This window comes from Poeciliopsis prolifica, unplaced genomic scaffold, assembly GCF_027474105.1.
Source record: "Poeciliopsis prolifica strain line A6 unplaced genomic scaffold, Auburn_PproV2 SCAFFOLD004, whole genome shotgun sequence".
Classification (NCBI taxonomy): Eukaryota; Metazoa; Chordata; class Actinopteri; order Cyprinodontiformes; family Poeciliidae; genus Poeciliopsis; species Poeciliopsis prolifica.
This window is the reverse complement of record NW_026562379.1, coordinates 281263-302524: the sequence shown is the minus strand read 5'-3', so window position 1 is coordinate 302524 and position 21262 is coordinate 281263. Positions and strand designations below refer to the sequence as shown.

Sequence of the window (21262 nt, the reverse complement as noted above, 5' to 3'; positions counted from 1 at the left end):
GGGGGGAGGGGGGGGGAGAGGGAGAGGAGGATGAGGTAACCTTACCTGTGAGAGCCCCAGGTAGATGGAAACTGTCTCTGAGATGTAGAGGAAGCGTCCCTCCTGACTGACCACAAACACAAAGCCGTCCAGAGACTGCACACAGAAACACACACGCATCCACACGCCCACGCGCACACACACACACACACCCACACACACACACACATAAAAAGGTAAACAGAAACAAGACAGACAAATTAGAGCAATTAGCATGTATCGAACAAATTGCAAGGAGCTAGAGAACAAACAACACGTCACCCTTCGGCCTCTTCTCTCAATTTACAACTGCATACACACGCACACCTTTACACAGCTACACACAACAGCTGTGAGCAAGATCTGCATTATCAAACACACACAGACACACGCACACACCTACATATACACACATATACATAAACAAATTTAGAACAGAGAAACTGAGCTTATAGTCCAGGGCTGTTTCAATCAGCTGTAATAAAGTCAGAGACAAAGCTTCATCCTTGATCTCCAGCCACACACACACACACACCCACACACACCCCACACACACCCCCACACACACACACACACACACACACACACACACACACACACCCCCACACACACACACACACACACACACACACACACACACCTAAGCCCAAAGCAGACACAGACAGAACCAGAGTCATTATAGGCTGCCATGACTCTAATGAGAACTGAAAGGTATACAGCCAGCCCATTAGAGGTTACTGCTTCAGAGAATAATATTAATCGTCATAACAGGCATCCAGGAATGAGCCGACGCACCTCACAGACGCACACAACAGACCTGGGCCACTTGGAGATTGGAGGAAAAAAAAAAAAGATTGCTTGTTTTGGCGGCCCAAGCGCTTAAAGTGGCAGCGGTAATTTATGCACAACTGACACATCCAGTATGCAAATGACTGGCCAGGGTGTGGGGCGTCATGTGTCGCAGCGAGGAGAAACCAGCCGTCTGAATGTCGGAGAACTAAAGTGCAATTATCAAGCTATTACGGGAGGGAGGACGGCTGGGAGGAGGAAAGAGAAGAGGGGGGAAAAAAATCATACAGTTTTTCTGGAGTGTTAATTTGATTTCTATCAGCACCGTTCCCCGAGCCTCTTTAAAATGCCAGAGGAGGGGAGACACATGCGATCTTTCTTTGTTTTAACACGGCCTCCTCACTTCTAAATTCCCAATTTCAGTTCTTTATCTGTTCCCACTTATTCCTCTACCCCTCCTTCCCCCCAAACCCCCTCCTAGTCCAAAGCAAAAAGCTGCAGGACCACCTTCTTTGCACTTCCTCTGAGTCTTTGTACATTCTGCATTTCATCACTCCTGCTACTCCCTCCTGCCCCAAATGCCCCTCAGGCTCCATTCATCAGTCGATCCAATAGAGAGGCAGACAACAACAGTGTCCGAGTGCCTGAGCTTTATCAGATGTTTGCGTCTGTGTATACAAATTCACTTGGGAGTCTGCCTGGAAATATTAAATTGAGGAACACACTGAAACCTGCCATTTAAATAAACTCCGCTCCGGTGCCTTGGAAATTTTTCCACATTTTGACACGTTGCAACTACAAACCTGCATGTATTTTAGTGGGATTTTAGGTGAGAAACCAACAAAACGTGGTGCAGAACTGTAAAGGGGATGACATATTTCATGGTGAAAAAAAAAAAAATCTGAAAAGTGAGGCATGCGTTATAAAATAGATCAATAGAACCGCCGTTCTCTGCTGTTACACCAGCATTTCTTCTGGAGTTTGTCTCCACCAGCTTTGCACATCTGAAGAATGAAACTTTTGCTTATTCACCTTTGCAGATGGTTTAAGCTCAGTCCTTTCGGATGGAGAGCATCATTCAACATTACATTTTGAGTCTTGACACGGATGATCTGTGAATTCCACTCTGACCTTTGAATGGGTCATTCTAGCACAAAACTGCTTTGTTCTAAAACGTGCGTTTTTTGCATGTGGATGTGTTTGTTTGCATTTTTCAAGAAGACCTCTGACAGGTTTCCTTCAGGGATTGTCTTGAATTTAGCCCCATGTGTCTTCCACCAACTCTGACCAGCTCCCAACAAGCATCCCCACAGCATGACGCTGCCGCCACCTGAGCTGGAGACCGTTACGACTCCTCCAGAGTTACCAAAACAGCTGAAGCTCAGTTGGACTGGATGAACAGAGTGGCTGCTTCACCGACAGATTTTCTCTTTCATTTTTTTCTAGGTTCATTTATTGGTAGGTTTGCCTCTGTGCCGTGTTTTCTGTTTTCAGTTCCCTGTGAGACGTTCAAAAGTTGAAATATTGTTTAACAACCCAGCCCTGCTTTAAAACTCTCTATTACCTTCCTTGATCTTTATGGTTCTCATGTTTCACTCATTCAGTCTTTTAGAGGCTTTGTGTTTATACTGACACTAAATCACACAAGTCCTTACTGTTTATTAACTTGGTCACAGGCACTGTATTACGCTGGAAGGTCTATAACAGCATCACAGTAATGGGGGCTAACTAAAAAATTCATAAAAATCTTTACAGATTGTTATGTTTAACCATATGTATTTATTTATCCCTTCACTTCACAAACACATGTGATGGCGCTTTATGTTTGTGCATCTCAAACAATTTCAATAAATTCAATAAATCTGTGAATGTAGCACCAAAATAAAACTTAGGAAGGTTCAAATTCTGTACTCTAGGTACCGTAAATTGTGCAATGTAGGGACTGTAAGATACATATTTTGAAAATATGGACTAAGTGATTTCTGTTTTTCTTTTTATTTTATGTACAATGACATTTTGATAACTGCAGTTGAAACAAAAACGATTTGAGTTTGTTTTGCTTGTTACCTGCAGGAGGTGAGCCCCAAGGTGCTGCTCAAACATATCAGTGGCCAGCGAATGGGATGATCGTCTGACTGCAAAAGAAAAAGACAAACACGTATCAGTGTAAATGTTGACATTTTGACGATGAAGAAAAGATGTTTTTTTCTTAATATTCTACGTCCAGCTGCGTTTTCACTGCTGTTCAGGAGGAAACAAATTCCAGCTTTAATGAATAAAGTCCAAAAAAAAAAAAAAAAAAAAATCTAGATTTAAATTACAATGACAAATTCTACCACATTGTCATTTGGATATTGTTTGTATTCTAAATATTACACTGTAATAAAATAAAATGGGATGTTCAGAGTGCTGCCTTTAATGGGCTGACTGCTGTAGCTGCACTATAGTGTTTGTCCGACAATCCAGAAACCTCCTGACTCTCGAGTCATTTCAGCCTGTTCAGTTTTGATCCTGTGAACACAAAGTGACCTATATGACTTCAGGGAGTCCAAAAGCTTCAAAGACTTTCATATTTTTATATATTTACTTCAAAGACTGGATTTAACTATGGGAATAACTTCATACTTACTTTAGTGTTTATTCTGTTGTAAATTAGAAAACCAGAGATTTGCAAATTGTCTGATAGCAAGATGAAACATGAGCAACACCCCATGTATTTTGAAGAGAGACATTTTCTGAAGTGCAAATAAACACTTCATTAGAAGAGCTCTTTATACACATTGGTTAGTGAGAAACCTTTAACTTTTAAAGCAGAAAATCTGACATTTGGGGTGTCCAAATTGTTTTATATACGTATATATTTGTTCTTTTACTTAGAACTTGGAAATACAGCTCCTGAGTAAAAATGACAGGCAATCCTACAGTGACTATATGTAAGAAAACAATTTAGACTGTATTTCAACAAGCAGTAAATAATGCTGTATATCCACAGCTGTGGGCCTTGCTTTAAAAATATAAACCACAGACATAGAGCAATATCAAAGAGGTAATTTGGCTGAATATGGTTGGACACATCATGTTGTTTAATGAACCAGGGCTGGGAAATGATTTTTTGTAGTGATGACCGTTTTATATCTGTCTTGCTTTCTGTAGTATATAAAGATGCACAGCTCTGAGCAAATCACTTCATCTGCATCACCATTTGATCCTGAAGCAAACAGATTGTAGTCTCTAACAAAATGAACCTTCCTGAAAGTTTTTGTGCATGTCAACATATAACAACTCTGCAGCACTGCTTTAAAAGTTACTAAAGACCGATGCAAAAATATTGCAGCAATTTGCTACACAATAAAAGCCTTCTCTCTCCGCTGATGGAGACTGCCTCACACCTGCATGCTTGACGCTTGAACTGGCAAACACTTATACAGCGAAACACAGGTTGGTGCATGAATGTGTGCGCAGTAGTCAGTGTAACCGGGTGAATGGGGCTGTCGTGAGATTAGTTAGTGTGAAGCTCGCTACCTACACTGGACCTCTGAACTCTGACATGACCGTCTGCACAAAAGCTGCCCACTGGATATGTTCTCTTTTCCAACCACTGCTTCTTAGACACCAGCTCATCTACAGAGAGATGATACCTGTGGAAACCCTGGACGATCAGCAGTATTCAACCACCTTACATTCAGAGTCACTTAAATCTCCTTTCATCCTTATTTTTAAGGATGCAATTTTTATTTTTATACTCACTTTGAACTTCAGCAAATTTGTCTTCACCATGTAGATTGTGGATCGGATTGCATTCAAGCAACTAAATATGTGACCGGTCAGTGTATATGCATCATGAACAAAATACATGTTCATGATAAGAACTGGTTCACAAATACCTGAGAATCATTTTGTCGTGTTTGGACTTTTGCAAACAGTATTTTAAAATGTGTTGCTGACAGGTAAAATCACTGGCAGGTTTCTGTTCTACTGCAAAAAGCAAGTGATGCGTAACTTTATTGACTCAATAACTAAACTTCTTTTACATTCATCACAAACTCTTGTGAACTTCTGAGCAAAACAGCAGGAAGTCCAGCAACTACTTTCATCCCGTCTTTTGCCAGAGACCCATTACCCGTTATGATCACAAATTTAGTCCAAGTGTCTGAAAAGCTGTGAATAAAACCAACTTCAAACCACATGATTCCACTGTTTCATGTATTCAGTTAAAATATCAGTAAAACCAAAAAGACTAGAACTGGGCTTTAAGGTCTTAACCTAACTGGATACTTTATAAATAACTCTCAAGTCAGACTTGGTTGATTATCTTACTTGTTTTCTGGAAATCTAAATAGTGATATCTTTCAAATTTCCCAGCATATTCTATAGCTGGTCTTCTGTCAGAACGCATGAAATCCTTGTGAATTTGTTAGACGTAACACATGATGTATGTGTAAAAGCAAATAAAATACAGATATACATTTATTTTTATATCCAAGAAAAGAAATCTTAACTGAAAGTTTTCCCTTACAGATGAATGTAAGAATTGGTTCACCTGAGATTGTAAAAACCTGCAATTTGTGAAAATAATTTCCATCTGATTAGAGAGGAATCAACCCTGAAAAAATGTGCCAAAAGTGGGATGTGAGGCACACCACTCGATCTCTGCCAGACACACACGCACGCACACACGCACACACACACACACACACACACACACACACACATAGTGTCTGCATCACAACTCTTAATGCATCCCAAATACAAGCTATCAGAGCTGCTTCAGTGCCAAAGTGGTGCTGTTTACCAAGGCAATTACAATACAAATAGAGTTGGAGGTGGTTAGGTGGAGGAGTTGGGGGGGATAGGTGCAAGAAGAGCAGTGAGAGGGGAGGGAAAATGAGAAAACACTAAATAAGGCGAGAGTGATCACTTTCTCCAAAGCAAACGTGGCGACAGGGAAGGCTGTGGTGACGTGGAAGATTAATTTAGCAATCAGGCATCTTTATTGTTTTATGTCAGAAAGAGTGTGTGGCAGGAGGATCGTGTGTGTGAGCACCTGCAAGGGTGCACGCACACACACTCACATCCTCACAGGGTGGGAACCATATGTGAAAACTAATCTCACTCCAACAGGGATGCTTTAGAACACAACATTCCCTACGTAGCAGAGGCAAACTGTGAATGTGAGTGTGCATATGATTGTGTAGGCGTGAGTCTGTGTGTGTGTGGTGTGAGTGTGTGTATGTATGCATGGCTTTAAGGATCATCTGATAACTGTATGCGTGAGTGTGTATGTGTGTGTGTGTGTGTGTGTGTGTGTGTGTGTGTGTGTGTGTGTGTGTGTGTATTGCTGCAAGGCTGAGAGAAATCAATAAGCGTTATGACAGGAAAATGAAAGCACTGCTCTGGGTTACAACTGAACACAGAGGGAGACTCAGAACACATAAACACACACAGATATGCAGCAGAACAACCAACCACACACACACACACACACACACACACACACACACACACACACACACATTTCAGGAATACACACAGCATGATCTGCGATTAAACAACACAAATAGTCCCCTCCACTCACACACACGCACGCACACGCAAACTCTCTCTCACACACATAAATACAGAGTTGCTGGACAAAGCCACTGTGGCATTGTGAGATTGGGGTCCCCTCTGTGTAACAGAGTGTGAATATAAATAAGGCAAGTCCATTCAGGCCTGTGAAAGGGGGTCTGGGTGCTGGGACCCTTCAGCCTAGTCAGTTGCTTCACGGACAGAGAGGGGGTGTTTGGAGGAGCCCATCGAGCCTCTCCTCCCCTCCTGTCCGGCCCCCATCTGGAGCTGCAGCGCTGGGTTATTCGTGACCATATAAGAATAGATTCAAAACAATGCATCACACAGACACACGCTTCCTGATCTGAGTTGGTGCATAAAATACTTGGAATGTGTGAGTGTGTCAACTTTGAGGCCACAGATCCCTGAAGGGGTGAAGGTGATGGTGGGTGATCAGTTGCGCTGAGTAGCGTCAGCCGGGAGAAGGAAACGTTGGAAGTGACAAGAGGCCGGCAGGGCTGACAGATGAGTTACACCCATACACACACACACACACACACACACACGCATACACACTCACGCTTGCGGACAAATACACAGAGGTCCATTTATTACAGACTGCCATGGCACAATAGGGCTGGCCAGGAAACCAAAACACTGGACCTGGTGTGTGTGTTCTTGCACACATGTGTGAACTCACAGCAGTGTTGGTATCTCACCCCGAGAACAAAGATCCTTCTGTAGTGGTGCTGTGAACTTATACGTCTGTGCGGAGGGGATTTGTACGACTCTCTGTGTATTGTTACATATAAACTCCTTGCTGACAGAGAGTCTCCTTCCTCCAATAAAAACGTCCGCACTATAGAGTGCTGGCTGTCGTTAGCACAACCAGATAGTGCTAAACTATGGTGCGTTCACTGATTGAAAACGTATTTGCACTTTGAGGTTCTGCCTGTCATCACTCAGGTCGGTTCAAGCTGAAAATCAGCAGAGTTCAGTTGCCAGGTGAGCAGCGCTGCAGGCAGGTATGAACTGATACATGCTTCATACAAAATATTCCTCAGCAGACTTATTCTTCTCATTCCCAAAAAGCCAGACACAAAGATAAAAAAGTACAAAATGGTGAAACGGTAAATGGCCAGATCCAGCTGGTTTTATTATAATTATATTCTTTGTTATGTTTTCCACCTGTTTATATTCTCAATTAATGCCTAGATAGTGCTTATAGTATTCATTGATCCGTTTTCTTATCTCCACGCATTAGGTTAGGACCGAAGACATGCTTGGCTGTGTACACTGTATTCTATTTTTCTAAAACTCCATGAAAAATGCCTGACCTTGAACTCAAATATCAAAAATTAAAATAGAAAAAAAAAAACAATTCATGAAGAAAATATGTAGTCTAAGTCTTTAGAAGTTAAACTTTTTTCATCATTTGCATACCAACATGTTGAGTTGAACCCTCGAACATGAACCCATTTGAACGGATGAATCACTGAGTTATGGGATCCTTTTCATGAGAAGTTCGAAAAAGCTGTTTTTTTATTCTTGAACTCTAAAGTGTAGTCTTATAGCACAGCTGTGAGCAAGCAATCAAACTCTGATGCAGACCAAACAAGCGAACTCTGGTCCTCCTACAAACCTAGGTGTCTGGTGCAGTTCAAATGGATATGTGAACGCCAAGCGGACCGGAGAAGTGGACTATAAGGCCGGATATACAACGTAAATACAACCAACAAATGCATGAGTTCAGCACTAGCGGGAGAAATGGCTCCTAGTCTGATACCAAAGTCAAAAGAGAAATCCTACAAACACTGAAATCTCACGCCACTTGAGTTTTGTTTACATTTTGTGAAGAAGGATCTTGCGCTCAGTGTCTTCTTCAGATGTTTTCTTGCTGTTTCCTTCAGTGGTTCTTGATCCAGCGTCACCTCAGACGAGGTTTGGTGTGTTTGAGTGCAGTGTGAAAACGAATCGTACAATGGAAATACAGCAAATGTTGCAATTTTGGCCCCCAGTCGAAACGAGCCTACCAAGCTATCAGGTGCGAAAACAACCTTAGCCTACTTTCATTAAGCAGGTCATGATGCCCAACGTAAATCTTTTGCTGAGATCTGATTTTTTGGCATGATCACTTTTCATACTACAAATTAAATGTGACTTCAATCAGACTTCTGTGTGAAAGGTTTATCATTGTCTCAGAACAGAATTAGCTCAAACTCAAACATAAAAGTTGAATTTACCATTAAAACTACTAAATCTTTTTGGAAGATTGTTTAGTTTAAATATGGGCTTAATAAAATTTCTTTTTGATGTGTACTTTTAATGCTCCGTTGAGTTTTGTATGTGTGTATATGTGGGTTCTCTCTGGGAACTGGATGAGAATCTTATATCATCAACCAATGGCAAAGGTTATTCCACAGTGAAGCTCCTATTTTTATTCAGGATTCTCCTAAACAGCTGCACCTACTTGGTAGGGCTGTTTTCAAGGCCGATTTCTAACTGCTTATGTCTGATTTATTCCGGGATTCAGTCGTGGAAAAGGTTCCCACAGCTGAAATGCAGAAACTGATGTCTTAAGAGCAGCTTTTGTCCAACTATGTCCAAGCAATCAACAGAATTGGTATAATACTCAAATTCCTTTAAGAAATTAGAATGTAAATCAAAATAAATGTCTGAAGGTGGCTCCCTTTAATACGTTTTGTACTTCCGGCTATGTAAATCTACAAGATACACCTTTGTGTGCAGAACTGGACGTAGACGGGCGAGTACAGCTGAGATCTTTGATCGTTCTGTCACACTCCCCTTTCATTAGCTCCCCAGGACTCGGCTCTGAGGTTTAATTTCATTGTGGGAATAGGAGACAGAAAGGGTCGGGGTGTGATTGGACACGTTAATTATAGTCTGACTCGCAGGTCAATTCTCGGGTCTCTTCGGTGCTCCACGAGAAGAAGATTTGAATGACTGAATGAAAAATTTGAAGGATTTTCATTAGATCGCTGTCTAATACATAATTTAGTCCCAGTTAAGTCCACGAGGATCGGCAGCACATGCTCCTGAACACACACTCCACGAACGTGAACACATGTAGCGTGAACCTTTTCCAACCAGGTTAGGGAGTGACTACTGGAACAAAGCATATAACAAACACTGATCTAGTCTTTCGTTTTTCTCTCCGTCTCCTTACTCATCTTTTTCTCCCAAAGACGAACGGCTCTGATCACATGTCTCGCCGTTTGCCACAACCCAAATGTGACGTTCCAGGCCAACTGACAGAACGAGTGAGAGAAAGTGACCCTAATCGTGGCGTCTTTCTCTGGCACAATTATCTTCTCGCTCTGCCATCCATTCCTCCCTCCTTCCCCTCTATCTCTCGGTCCCTTCTCAATCACTCCCTCGCTCCGTTTGCGGTCGAACATAATTTGAGTGCAATTAACTTCCCTTAAAAGCCCCGGCTGCTTTAAACACTGTGAATTAGGGGGGGGGGGCAGACGCAGGGACATCTTGAAGAGGCTGGGGGAGACGCAGGGAGGTAAGAGGAGACAGCATGAAAGTCAATGTCGTCAGTGTAGGCAACAGAGAGGTGTGTTTGACCTCACTGGCGGAGACAGTAAAGCACTTCAGCCGGCCCTGTTGCTGCCAGTGAGTTGTCACTGTACTGTATTTTGTAAAGACGAGGGGATTCTCCAGCTGCTGCTGTGCTGTTGTTTTCTTTTTCTGCTTCATTTAAGATGTACAAACTGTGAAAACCTGTGCTTTTCTCTCGAGTTTTCACCAAGTTGTCCATCTACGGATATCATTGAATGTCTTTATTTACCCTGGATCAATGCATCGGCATAAGAATTTATGGGTCAGATAAAGTAAAAATTATTTTACACACAAATTTACACAATATTAAGGCTGAAACGATATTAGCAAACGTTACTTATGGATTGGTGAAATAATTGTCAAGGAATTTAGTAATTGATTGGTCCCAGGAGTGTACAAACTTGCCTTTCTAGTAAAAAAAATGGCTTAAGTGGCCAATTTTTTTATCCCGCGAATCGATTAATTGTCAGAATAATCAATTACTAAAATAATCAACTATTAGTTGCAGACTAACATAAGTCTGTCTTTTTCAATCACCACATTTGGGTGATTTGCAATGCATCCCGTCTGTTTCTAGTTCATCGTTTCTGTTTTTATATGTTAGTAACACTTTTATGACTCAATAGAAAAGAGTATCTATTTGTGAGTTTGGGGATAAATCATAGGAGCATTTAGCGAGCAAACCAAGTAACCACCACAATTCTTGTTTTATATGTGATTAAGCTTCTTAACCTCACATGTAATATTTACAACCATGTTTGAATGCTTAATGTCTAAACTGTTTAAAAGAAGAAAAAAGTAAACTGAACAAGTTGCAACACTGTCACCTTGTACATCTAGTGTCAAAACAAGATATCCAGTTTTATTTTTATTCATCTCCATTTTTTTTATTCCGTGGGCGGTTCTTTATTTTAGCCTGATTTGGGTTTATTATTCAACTTATTATGAATCCATTCTCTTAACATTTTATGTGGGTAAAGTAAAGGGGACAAATGGTGCTAAAAGTAAAATTATTTTCTGTTAATTTTCTCGGGAAGGTTCTTAATGAGACATGTCACACAGATGGAACTATGTAGCCTGAAGCTGAAGTTAGATTTCTCTAAAGAATTTTTACTTTTAATTGAAGATTTCAATCCAACGCCAAATTATTTCATCATGCACACAAACACACACAAACCAAATGCACACAAAACTGCTTCAGATTATGCAGTTATATATATCTGAGTCCTATGCAAATCAACATTTATCTAATGGGGTGTTTTAAACTATTAAAATTACTTAAACCGTTTCATTTACCGTATGAGAAAATACAAAACTTCTGTTCCCATTCTACAGCAGTGGATTCAGTTTCACTTCAGTAAACTCATATTGGGAATATCAACAAGTGAAATTTCAAAGCACTTTCCTTCAGATCTTTCAGATCTGATTTATAAGTGGAAATATATCATTAGTGTAGTCACACTGACATATTCATTTTTCAACTGGAACTGCTAAAAGGAAGTGTCTATTTTTCTTGAGCTTTTGGCTCCACTTCCTCCTACGTCAGACGTTCACGTCAGGATGATGTGGTTCAAATATTTTGGGAGCCTTTCTGTAAATCTCTCACAATAAATTATGGATTATTGTTAATTGTGAACAATAATTGATTATTATTAATTGTTAGTTGTTACTTAGTGAGTCCTCCGAACTTAACAGCGGCCATCATGGCCAAACACTGAAATTTTGATTTCATCAGTTCACAGGACACTTCTCCAGAAATTACGTTCTCTGAGCACATTTATATCTCCACTCTGGCTTTTTATGTTGCTTTTGGAGTAATAAAATATCCCTTTCTGATCTAGCTCACATCAGTTTCACTGTTGATAATGAAACTCTCTGACCAGCTTCAAGCAAATGTTTGCACTGGTTTGTTTTTGTTCTAGGGCTGAAGAACATATTTTGAACCAAATCCCTTGAACTCAATCCCCATTTTCTTCCTGAACATGATAATGGTGTGACATCATCACGCTGTTTATTGTTGGAACTGATGAACTTTGCACCTTCAGGTTCCTGGACATTGTGCCCCAGGATGAACAACATCTGGAGAACCCTAATCCTCTTTCATACATCTTGGATGATTTTTTGAAGATTTCTCCAGGACATCACAATGGGAAGCAATACGTTTAAGATGCTTTCCTTCAGAAACATCACGAAATGTACCATATTAACTTATAACCAATATCATCAAATTGTTTACACACAGTAATCTTAGTCCATGTAACTCATTGAATTTGAAGAAATTATTTAAAAATATCTTAGAAACCATTTTTCTTTCCAGATTGTTTCTCTTTTAGAAAACCTTTTTTTTCTGAACATAAAGTCAAAGGGGAAATGGATGAAAATGAAACTTTAATTTTAATCTTAGATCTCTGTAGGAACCACTAATGGGTTATTGATGCTGATGCTTTACTGTGCTCTCAATAACCCCAGAAATATTAGAAAAGGTTTTGGTTGAAATAAATCTGGCTTTCATTAGAATGGGACATTTATAAAAAAGCAGGAAATAGAGGAAAAGTGTCCCCCAAAGCAAAATTTATTCAATAAAGTGTTACTGAGATATAAATGATTTCAACAAGTCCTTGAATGTACACATGTACATGCAGTCACAACTGCACACACATGCACGCACACACGCACACCCACACACACACACACACACACACACACACACACACACACACACACACACAGCAGGAATGTACATCAAGGGTCATTTTACTTTTCCTGCCTTTAGCCTTTCCTTTTTGTTTACTCCTTCCATACTCTGCTTCTCCTCCATCTTTCTTCCTCCGTCGCTCTCTCAATCTCTCCTTCTGTCTTTCCTCTCTGTGAAGGTCATGCAATTGATTTTCCTCTGTCTATTCATTTTTCAAGACTGGCTTTGAAACGTGGGAAGCAGACAAAAGCCACTCTGGCCCCTCCTCTCCTGCCCACTCCATCCCTCTTCTCTCCTCCAGCCTTCCTTCCACCTTACTTCCCTCTCCGCTGGCCCTCGTCCATCCAGAATCCATCCGAAAGGGAATGTGGAGGAATGCGTCCCCCCCATCCTCCCGCACCACCTCCATTCTCACAATCCCCACCGCCGCCCTCCGCCCCTCTTTCCTCCAGCCTCTTTCTGTCTTTATTCCCTCCACATTTGTCCCTTCCCCTCCTCTCCGGCCTCGCTTCCCTTTCAGCCACATCTCCGACCACATTCCACTAACGGAATTAAAGTCATGCATCACACTTAAAACCCTGCCAATGCATCCTGGGTAGACTTGTTGGAACTCATGTCCAAATTAGCTTTCCATTTTTAGTGCTGACCTCATGGCACGGCAGCCTGCTTGAAATACTCTTCAAACATTAAAAAAACATATTTCAGATATCAGATCCTGGCCACGTAGACAGTGGACGTTAGAGAAACTCCGAGTGGGAATCTTGTTTGCAGAAGTTCCCTGACAGCAGATAACGTTCATGTGGCAGATGCATTATGCAGTATTTACTCTAAAATGTTTGTCAACTTTGTTTCAGGAGTTTCTTTCTCATCTCTCTTTTTTTGAACAGCAGCTTATGAGCAAAGACAGTGCAGAGTCCTGAGGCTACAACTGTGGTCTCACTTTATGTCCATCAGGTGAAAAATATGCTGTAAAATATTATAAACAAGTAGTAAAATTTCCTCTCAGCAACAGAATAAAGCCTTTAAAAAAAACAACAAAAAAAACCCTTGCCTGTTTTTAGAAAGCTTACATACAAAATTACGGCTGCTTTGTCCTTAGCAAGTAGCATTGTCTGACATGCTGTCCTTCATTTGAAAACATCCAACTTAGTGATAAAGTTCCTAAAATAAATTATATTTTTGCTCGTATTCAAATGTATTAAATTGATCTATATGTGTTCAATTTTACATCAAACTTATATTTGATGGACAGGTTATTAATGCCACTTATTGATGTGATTATGCTGAAATTCTATAAAGAAAACAAAATAATAAAGAAAATGTTTTTTTTTCTCCCAAGCAGTTTTGACTCGATTCAGAGTTGATCTTCAAAGTAAATACTGACACGCTGGCGCACTTGGTTCTAACTGCATTGCCATTTAGCACAACAGAACAGAGATCTGCAGAGCAGTGGGCAACTTGGTGCTAATTGCCTTGCCCAGGGGTACAGAGACATGTGCCAGAGGAGGAAGCTGGAATCAGACCATCAACTTTGTGATTGTAAGACAACGATTCTTCCCGCAGCCAGTCCCTCCGAAAACGTGACTGATAGATTAAACACGTTTTTCGGACATGAGCTATAGGTGGATGTGGAACATTTGAGCAAACTCACAAAACATACTTGCAAAGCCAGCAAAAGCTAACAAGCTATAGCATAGCAATAATTATTAACATCAATATAATATGTTACTAAACATCAGGGCTTGTTAGTTATTGTTCTGTATTTTTGCTGTAAATAGTTGTGATGGAGATTGTTCAATGGCACAATGATTTTTGGCTGATTTTTGAAAGATTATGAGACTCATTTGTTTATGTTCGTATACATATTTATTTTAAAGTGGAATATCAATGCAACTGTAGGTTGGTTTGTCAGCAAGGACAAGTCTAGAGAGTTTGTAAAGCATATTTTACAAAACAGCTACTTTACGCAAAGGGCCGTAAAAAAGTAGGATAAAGAGAAAACTAACTCAAGAAATTAAAGATAAAATGGTCACAACAGATGAAGTTTGTAGCGGCAGCCACTTTCTGCTCTATTGGCCATTAACTGGGTGTAGATGAAGTGAACTACGGTCCAAGAACCTGATTAGTCTTAATTCTAATCGGGGGTGCTTTCTTGAAAACTGCCTCAGACAAGTCTGGTCAAATGTCCGAGGAGCAAAGGAGAAGCACAAATTAAGAACATTTCCTCTTTTATACTTGAGCAGAAAAATGTTTTCTTTTTCAAAACATTAGTGCAGATATAGAAAATTCATCAGCTTTGTTTCTTGTACGTCGATGAAATATTTTTAAAAGAATTAATAGAATTATGTTAAAAATCTGTTTTCTCCAAGCTGCTCCAGGATGTGAAGCACTACTGTGCTGGTTGTTACTGTTCTACTGACTTTACTCAAAAAAAAAAAAATGCAGTACAGATTGTTGTACGACATCCTACATGCCTCTGCAAAAAAAAAAAAAAAAAAAAAAACGTCTTAAGCTAACACGGATAGCGTTTGTTCAAATACTGCAATTAATTTTGATCAGACGAGGACCCACACTTAAACACACACAAACACACATTTCTAATTGTATTGTAGCTACATCGTTTCCCCTCAGTAATGGTAGCAATTAAATGGGCTGTATAATTACACTGTCCTCGTTATGTAGTTAATTTCTGTAATTACAATTTGCACCAATCGTATCCTCCCTTTCTGTATGTCATCTGCTTTCCTCTTTTTTCCTCTTTCAAACATATAACCCATAAATTAGATTGATACTCATGCACTGCTTTGAAAAGTATGCATTTTCATTTGCACATGTGGTGCTCCTGAAGCCATGTAAAGGAGCATGTTTGTAATTAAAATGGCTAAACTGAATAAATGACCAGCTGACCAAGAGAGAGATTCAAGCCAAAGAAAACATACTCAAAAGGATTTGCATTCTCTGTTAGCACAATTGTCTCTGTTTTTTTTTATTTTAGGAAAGAGACTGTGCAAACTTTCACAATTATGGAAGCAAAATTAGCAACTGCTCGCTGATAAATTAATTTATTCATCTCATAAAAAAGTGCTTGTAAATTATACAATTTTTTTGGTTGGAACTAACCAGAATTCATCCAAGGTCCAAAGGCTCCACAGGTTGCACATCTGGAAGGCCAGACTGCTGTTTTCGTTAGTGCTCGGCTTATTACTAATTTAATTCTGATGAGAAAGTTCTTGCAGAGAATTTAGCAAAAAATAAGCAATCAGATTTGATTACAGCGAGTTCACAACAGTCACAAACAAATTAACTAACAGATTTTCACTAATTCAGTATGGTGAAGTAAAAACTGTAAAAGTCTAGATTCGATCCCAATCATCTTCTTAGGGGGTCCAGTCAAAACAAATTGAAATGATCAGTACCAGGAATCTTTGACCTCTTCTGTAAACAGAGGAGTCTCCTTCCTAACAGTCAGAGTTGCAGCAACACGGTTGCTGGTTGGAGCTGCATGTTTTGGACTGCTTTTCTGGCTTGCACACAAGGATAAGCCACTTTGACCTTTTTACTGCCTTGGCTGCGAAATGTAACACATCGACTTTGACTCATCTTTATCCCTACACAAAGAATACATTAAATATGAAACAAAGGGGTATGACTGCATGTTCTGTTCTTGAGTTTGAGTTTTCTGGGTCAGGGGTCTGCAACTCCAGCCTTTGCATGCCGGAAGTTTTGTTTCCGTCAGATTGTCATGCAAACTTTTCAAATGTCAAAAACAGAACAAAATACGGAAGAAAGAAAATGCAAATAAGCTGTCTTTCCATTTACTGGTTTGGAGCGAATCCGCCAGGTTAAGCAGAGCATACATTTGTGTCAGAGGTTGATGATACGGTTAGGTGTAATGAGCAAGACGCAGAAGTTGTAAACTAGCATGAATCACACATCTCAGAAAAATGGAGAGTGCTCATCTAGAAAACATTGAGTGACATTTCTCACAGTTTTGTGTCTCTATGGGGCACAAACCCACCAGTGGAAGGTAAAGTTTGTTACGTCAGAACTTAATCGGTATATGTGTTTCCATTTTCCCTTTTGCACATCACCTTTTTATGAAAAAGCCTAAAACCACCTCGAGCAGCCATAAAAATATTTTTGCAAAATTGAGCAAGATCTTTACAATTTTGCCTGTACCATCAACTGTTCCTGAAATGCACATAAAATAAACGTAGATGGAAATGCATAGTGTCCTGTAACGTTTCCTGCTCTAACCATGAATCAAAGGGCTGAACTGCAGCACGTCAGCAAGCTTTGCAAAGTCCTGGTCATTTACCATTCATTTGATTCAGGTGTGTTGGAGACACATCCAAAAGTTGCTGGATAGTGACACTAGATGAACTAATAAATCCTTTCAGTTTCAAAACTCGCAACTGTAACACGACAGAGTCTGGTATTAATCTAGGTTTAATCTAGGTTTCTTGGTTTCTAACTTACCTTTGTTGCAGTTGTTGTCTCCCTCCAGCAGAGGGCTCCACGGTGGGTCTCCTTGACTAGCGAAAGTGCGCATGTGTAGATAGCTGATAGTCAGCCGAATGACTGACGCTTTGTCGAGCTGACTCGTGATGGCCCCTGGCAAAGGCAGCATCTTAGCCAGTTCAAAGAACTCAAAGTTCTCCTTTCCCCGTCGAGAACGAGCTGCATTGCGAGATTTCTCTTTACGCAGGTTCTGGAGACTGAGAAACAAACACGAGTGTATTACAAGTAGATTGAGTAAGAGACTAAAGAAAACACAATGGACAAATAAATGCATCAAGAGGAAAAAAAACATAAAAATGTATAAACTGACGTTCAAAATCAGAGCAACTAGCGTGAATATCTCTTTTTGTCCATTTATATTGTTTTCCAACCACATGGTTTGAGTTCTAGATCTGGTAGCATAAGGCTTTTCAACTCGTTGTCCATTAACACTTAGATTGGTTTCATTGTACACAAAAGCTGATAAGTGTGGTATGCATTTTAACAGGCTCTCAAAGTCAATTTACAGAATTCCCCTTTTCTGCAAATACAGCTGCAAGTGTTTAGCAATATGTCTACACCAGCTGTAAACATACTGTAGCGAGACTGAAATTATGATCAATTCTTCTTTGGAAAATAGCCTAAGCTCAGTAAATTGTATGCAGATTATCTGTGAACACGTCTTCCTGCAGAAATCCACTTGGTTTTAGGTCAGGACTTTGGGCAGCCATTCTAACACACACATTTACTTTAATCTGTCGTGCGTCTAGGGTTGTTCTCCAGCAAGAAAATGAACTTCAACCTCAATCTGTTTGACCACTTTCAAAGGCTTTCTTCAAGAATTGTCTTGCATTTAGCTTCCCATTAGCTCTGGCTGGCTTCTGTGTCCCTGATGAAGAAAAGAATCCCTCCAGCATAATGCAGCTACAGCAATCTTTCACCAATGGATGGACTGTTCAGGGTACTTTAAGCTATTATTTTCATCACATATAGTGCTTTACACTAACTTCTTCTTCCTGTTTGCACATTTATATAAGGATTATGGGAGTTGTTGTTTTCATTTTTGGATGATTGACTTTATCAGTTGCCCCTGTAGTGCACTTTGCTTCGTCCAGAGGGTCTGGGCTCTCGGCTGTTGAGAAACGATTGCCTCCTCGTGGCGTGGACTGTGTTGAGGTTTTAAATTTTATCCAATCGCTGATGTTTGTCTGTGACGTAGGTAATGCGCTCGAGGCCTGGTAGCTTACTGATGATGTAAAGTCAATATCATCTGCATGGTTTTGTTCACTCCATCTTGCTATTGCTAAAACTACAGTAGGACTGCAAGTCTAAAGCAGCGCAGAAAATGAATGTCATTTGAGTCAGATGTGCCATAAATTGACCACTTTTTTCTGATGTCTTCCAGTCTGTGTCAGTGTTTAGTTAGAGCAGTTGTTTTATGATACACACTGTGCATTATGGATCATTCAACACTTCCAGCCTGGTTGTGCAATATTCATTTTAAACCTGAAATAGTTCCCTGCAATACGAGTTTTAGCTAACAAAACACATTAAACTTTATAAAAGGATGTGATGAATCAGATTTTGACGTCAACCCTCATCAACCAACATTAGTTGTGAAAAAAAAAGTGTTGAAGAATCTTAAAGTTTTCCAAGGTTTCGGTTTAGGACAGGCACAAGTTTAATGAATGAATGAATCAGTATGTCCACATTTGTACTCAAAAAAAAATAATTAATACATAGAGTTTTATTGGATCCAGCTGCTGCAGAGAAACTATCACCTGAAGACGAGCCTGATAATTACAAACTCTCCTCTTCTTTTATCCACTCAACCAGAGTCCTAATAATACTATTTGCTCTAAAATCCATATGTGAACCTGTGCACACAATTTCTCCCCTGCCTATCGCTCCTTTCCCCTCCCTCCCTGCCTCCGTCTAAATCCTCTGCCTCTCCCTCATCTGGTCCCGGGCTAGTGAGCTGTAGCTGTGATTGAGGGATCAATAGTGGAGGGAGGGGCAGAGTGACAGAGAGCGGGGGGGTTGGGTGGAGGGAGCTGGGCCTCAGGTAGCCTGTCTCTGTGATTGGGTATTGACTCTCCTCAATGGGGCCTGAGTGGTGGAATTATGTTGTCACAGCCACTTCACAATTTGTGTCAGTGCAGCGCTGGAATAAAGTGTTTGTGTGTACACGGGCGTGATACTCTCTTCTGTGTCTATGGGGTTTTCGCGCCCAGATTTCCAGCGTGCGTGTGCAATAAAAAGTGTGTTAAATCTGTGTGTGCAGATATGGTTATATCTTAATCAGGTGGCACAGCTGCTGTATTTTTCGCCCGCCCTAACAAGTGAAATCGGTGTGTCTCCCTGCGAGTGTGTGTGGACTCATGCTGCCAGCCCGTGTAACATCTCATTATTATACTGCCTCGACCCCAGCCACCGAGAACAATCAATACGCACACATTGATTCTGCTTAGTTTTTATATCCGCCTGTAAATGACTGCCCATTAATAATTCCTGCCAAATTTACTTAATCTCCTTTAAGGGGAAGGTGCAGGGGGTCCCGTGTCTGACAGGACTGGCAGGTGAGCACCAGCGCAGGTGAAATGTGGCGCTGAGCAGAATAGACTTACGTCTTCTGTATTGTGTTTCACTGAAGGGGAACTCTTTATCAGGCTGTCAGTATGTGCAAGGGTGTCAACCCATGGATTTCACCTTGTGGAGATTAATTCATGGGCATGCTCCCAGGCTTATATTGGTCTGTGTGGGTGTGTATGCGTGTTTATACGTGTGTGTGTGTGTGTTAGCATTTCTCGTCTTGCAAAGCCCATTTGTCCGACAAATACTTACATTGCGAGGTGCTGTTTTTGGGTTGGGGGTGAGGTTTATGACTCGGGTGCAAATTAAGTTTAGGTGATGTTTGGGGCTTGGGCCAGGGTTGGGCTACAGAAATTAATTAAAAATTAGTGGAAGTCAATGCAAAGTCCTTCACTGCAAAAACACAATATATTACTGAGTACTTCTGGTCCAGTTTCTGGACAAATAGCTTGAGACACTTAAATTGAGACAAAACTAACTTACAAGTAACTTTTCTGCAAAATATAGGAGTTTGTTTTTAGTCAATAATTTCTTAATGAAGATGAAAAAGTACTAGTTATGAGCCAGTCGAACATATAATAAGAAAAATAATCTGCCAGTTGAACTAATACTTTCTCATCTATATAAAAAGATATCGACTTAAAACAAGCAACAAAAGCACTTCTTTTCAGAAGTGACTTCTGAAAAGTTACTTCTAAATTAGTTTTATCTTATTTCAAATCTACATATATAACTGCAGTAGAAACTGAAACGCTTGGTGAGATCTTATGCTTTTGCAGAGAGTGAAGATAGAAATATATAGATAGAGCTGCTATGTGTGTGTTAGTGAGAGTTGGAGGATCTTACCAGGGTAGCGTAGGAGGTTTGGCGAGAAGTCCTTGAAGGAAATCCCACTCCACACTCACACATTTCCCCTCGCTGACAAACGGCATGCTCGCCATGCTTGCTCCAATCCAGCGCCTGGCGCTGCTCCTTAACGAAGGCTGCGATCGGTTCGGATTGCGACAGACTCAGACCTGGAAACGGGTCAAATGTAAGAAGTAAATGAACCAGGTGCCCTTGGTTCAGTCATCGATATTTGCCATAAAATCCTCATGATCTACTTAAAGTTTATGAGCAGAGAGCACACGTTCGAGTTTGAGGATCTGAAATGTATTACATACTGTAAGCTTTTGTGTTTTTGTCTAAAAATGCAAAAGTACTGAAATTACTCCAAATCAGTATCAATCCAGGGAAGAGCTGACACTTACTTGGATCTTTTGGCATGTTACGAATAACAAAAACATATATTTTGTCTTAATTATTATTGCTGAGTCTACAGAAAATACTCAAAATAACACTTTGACAGACGTGGAGGTTGGATTTTTGCACCTACATGGTGATTCCCGAAGGACTCTTTGCTGGAAACTTGGCATACAGTAGATGGATGAAGTGAAGGGCCAGGTGCATGTCTTAGGTCCTGTCTCAGGTCTTCACTATATTTTTTCCCAGATATTCCTTCGGGAAATCTTTTTAAAATACAGTTCGTCTGCT

The 21262-nt window shown here is 40.4% G+C and overlaps 1 protein-coding gene across 3 annotated transcripts in view; it reads right to left on the bottom strand.

Moving 5' to 3' along the window:
• Positions 1-21262, bottom strand: part of npas1 (neuronal PAS domain protein 1) — a 50635-nt gene that overhangs the window by 18190 nt on the left and 11183 nt on the right. For all 3 annotated transcript variants that reach the window (XM_055027994.1, XM_055027995.1, XM_055027996.1), the window contains exons 2-5: positions 20576-20745; positions 17117-17355; positions 2875-2942; positions 46-135 (exon numbers count right to left, since the gene is read on the bottom strand). In XM_055027994.1, coding sequence (XP_054883969.1) covers positions 46-135; positions 2875-2942; positions 17117-17355; positions 20576-20670 — 492 coding nt within the window. In that variant the 5' untranslated portion in view covers positions 20671-20745. The remainder of the gene's footprint in view (positions 1-45; positions 136-2874; positions 2943-17116; positions 17356-20575; positions 20746-21262) is intronic.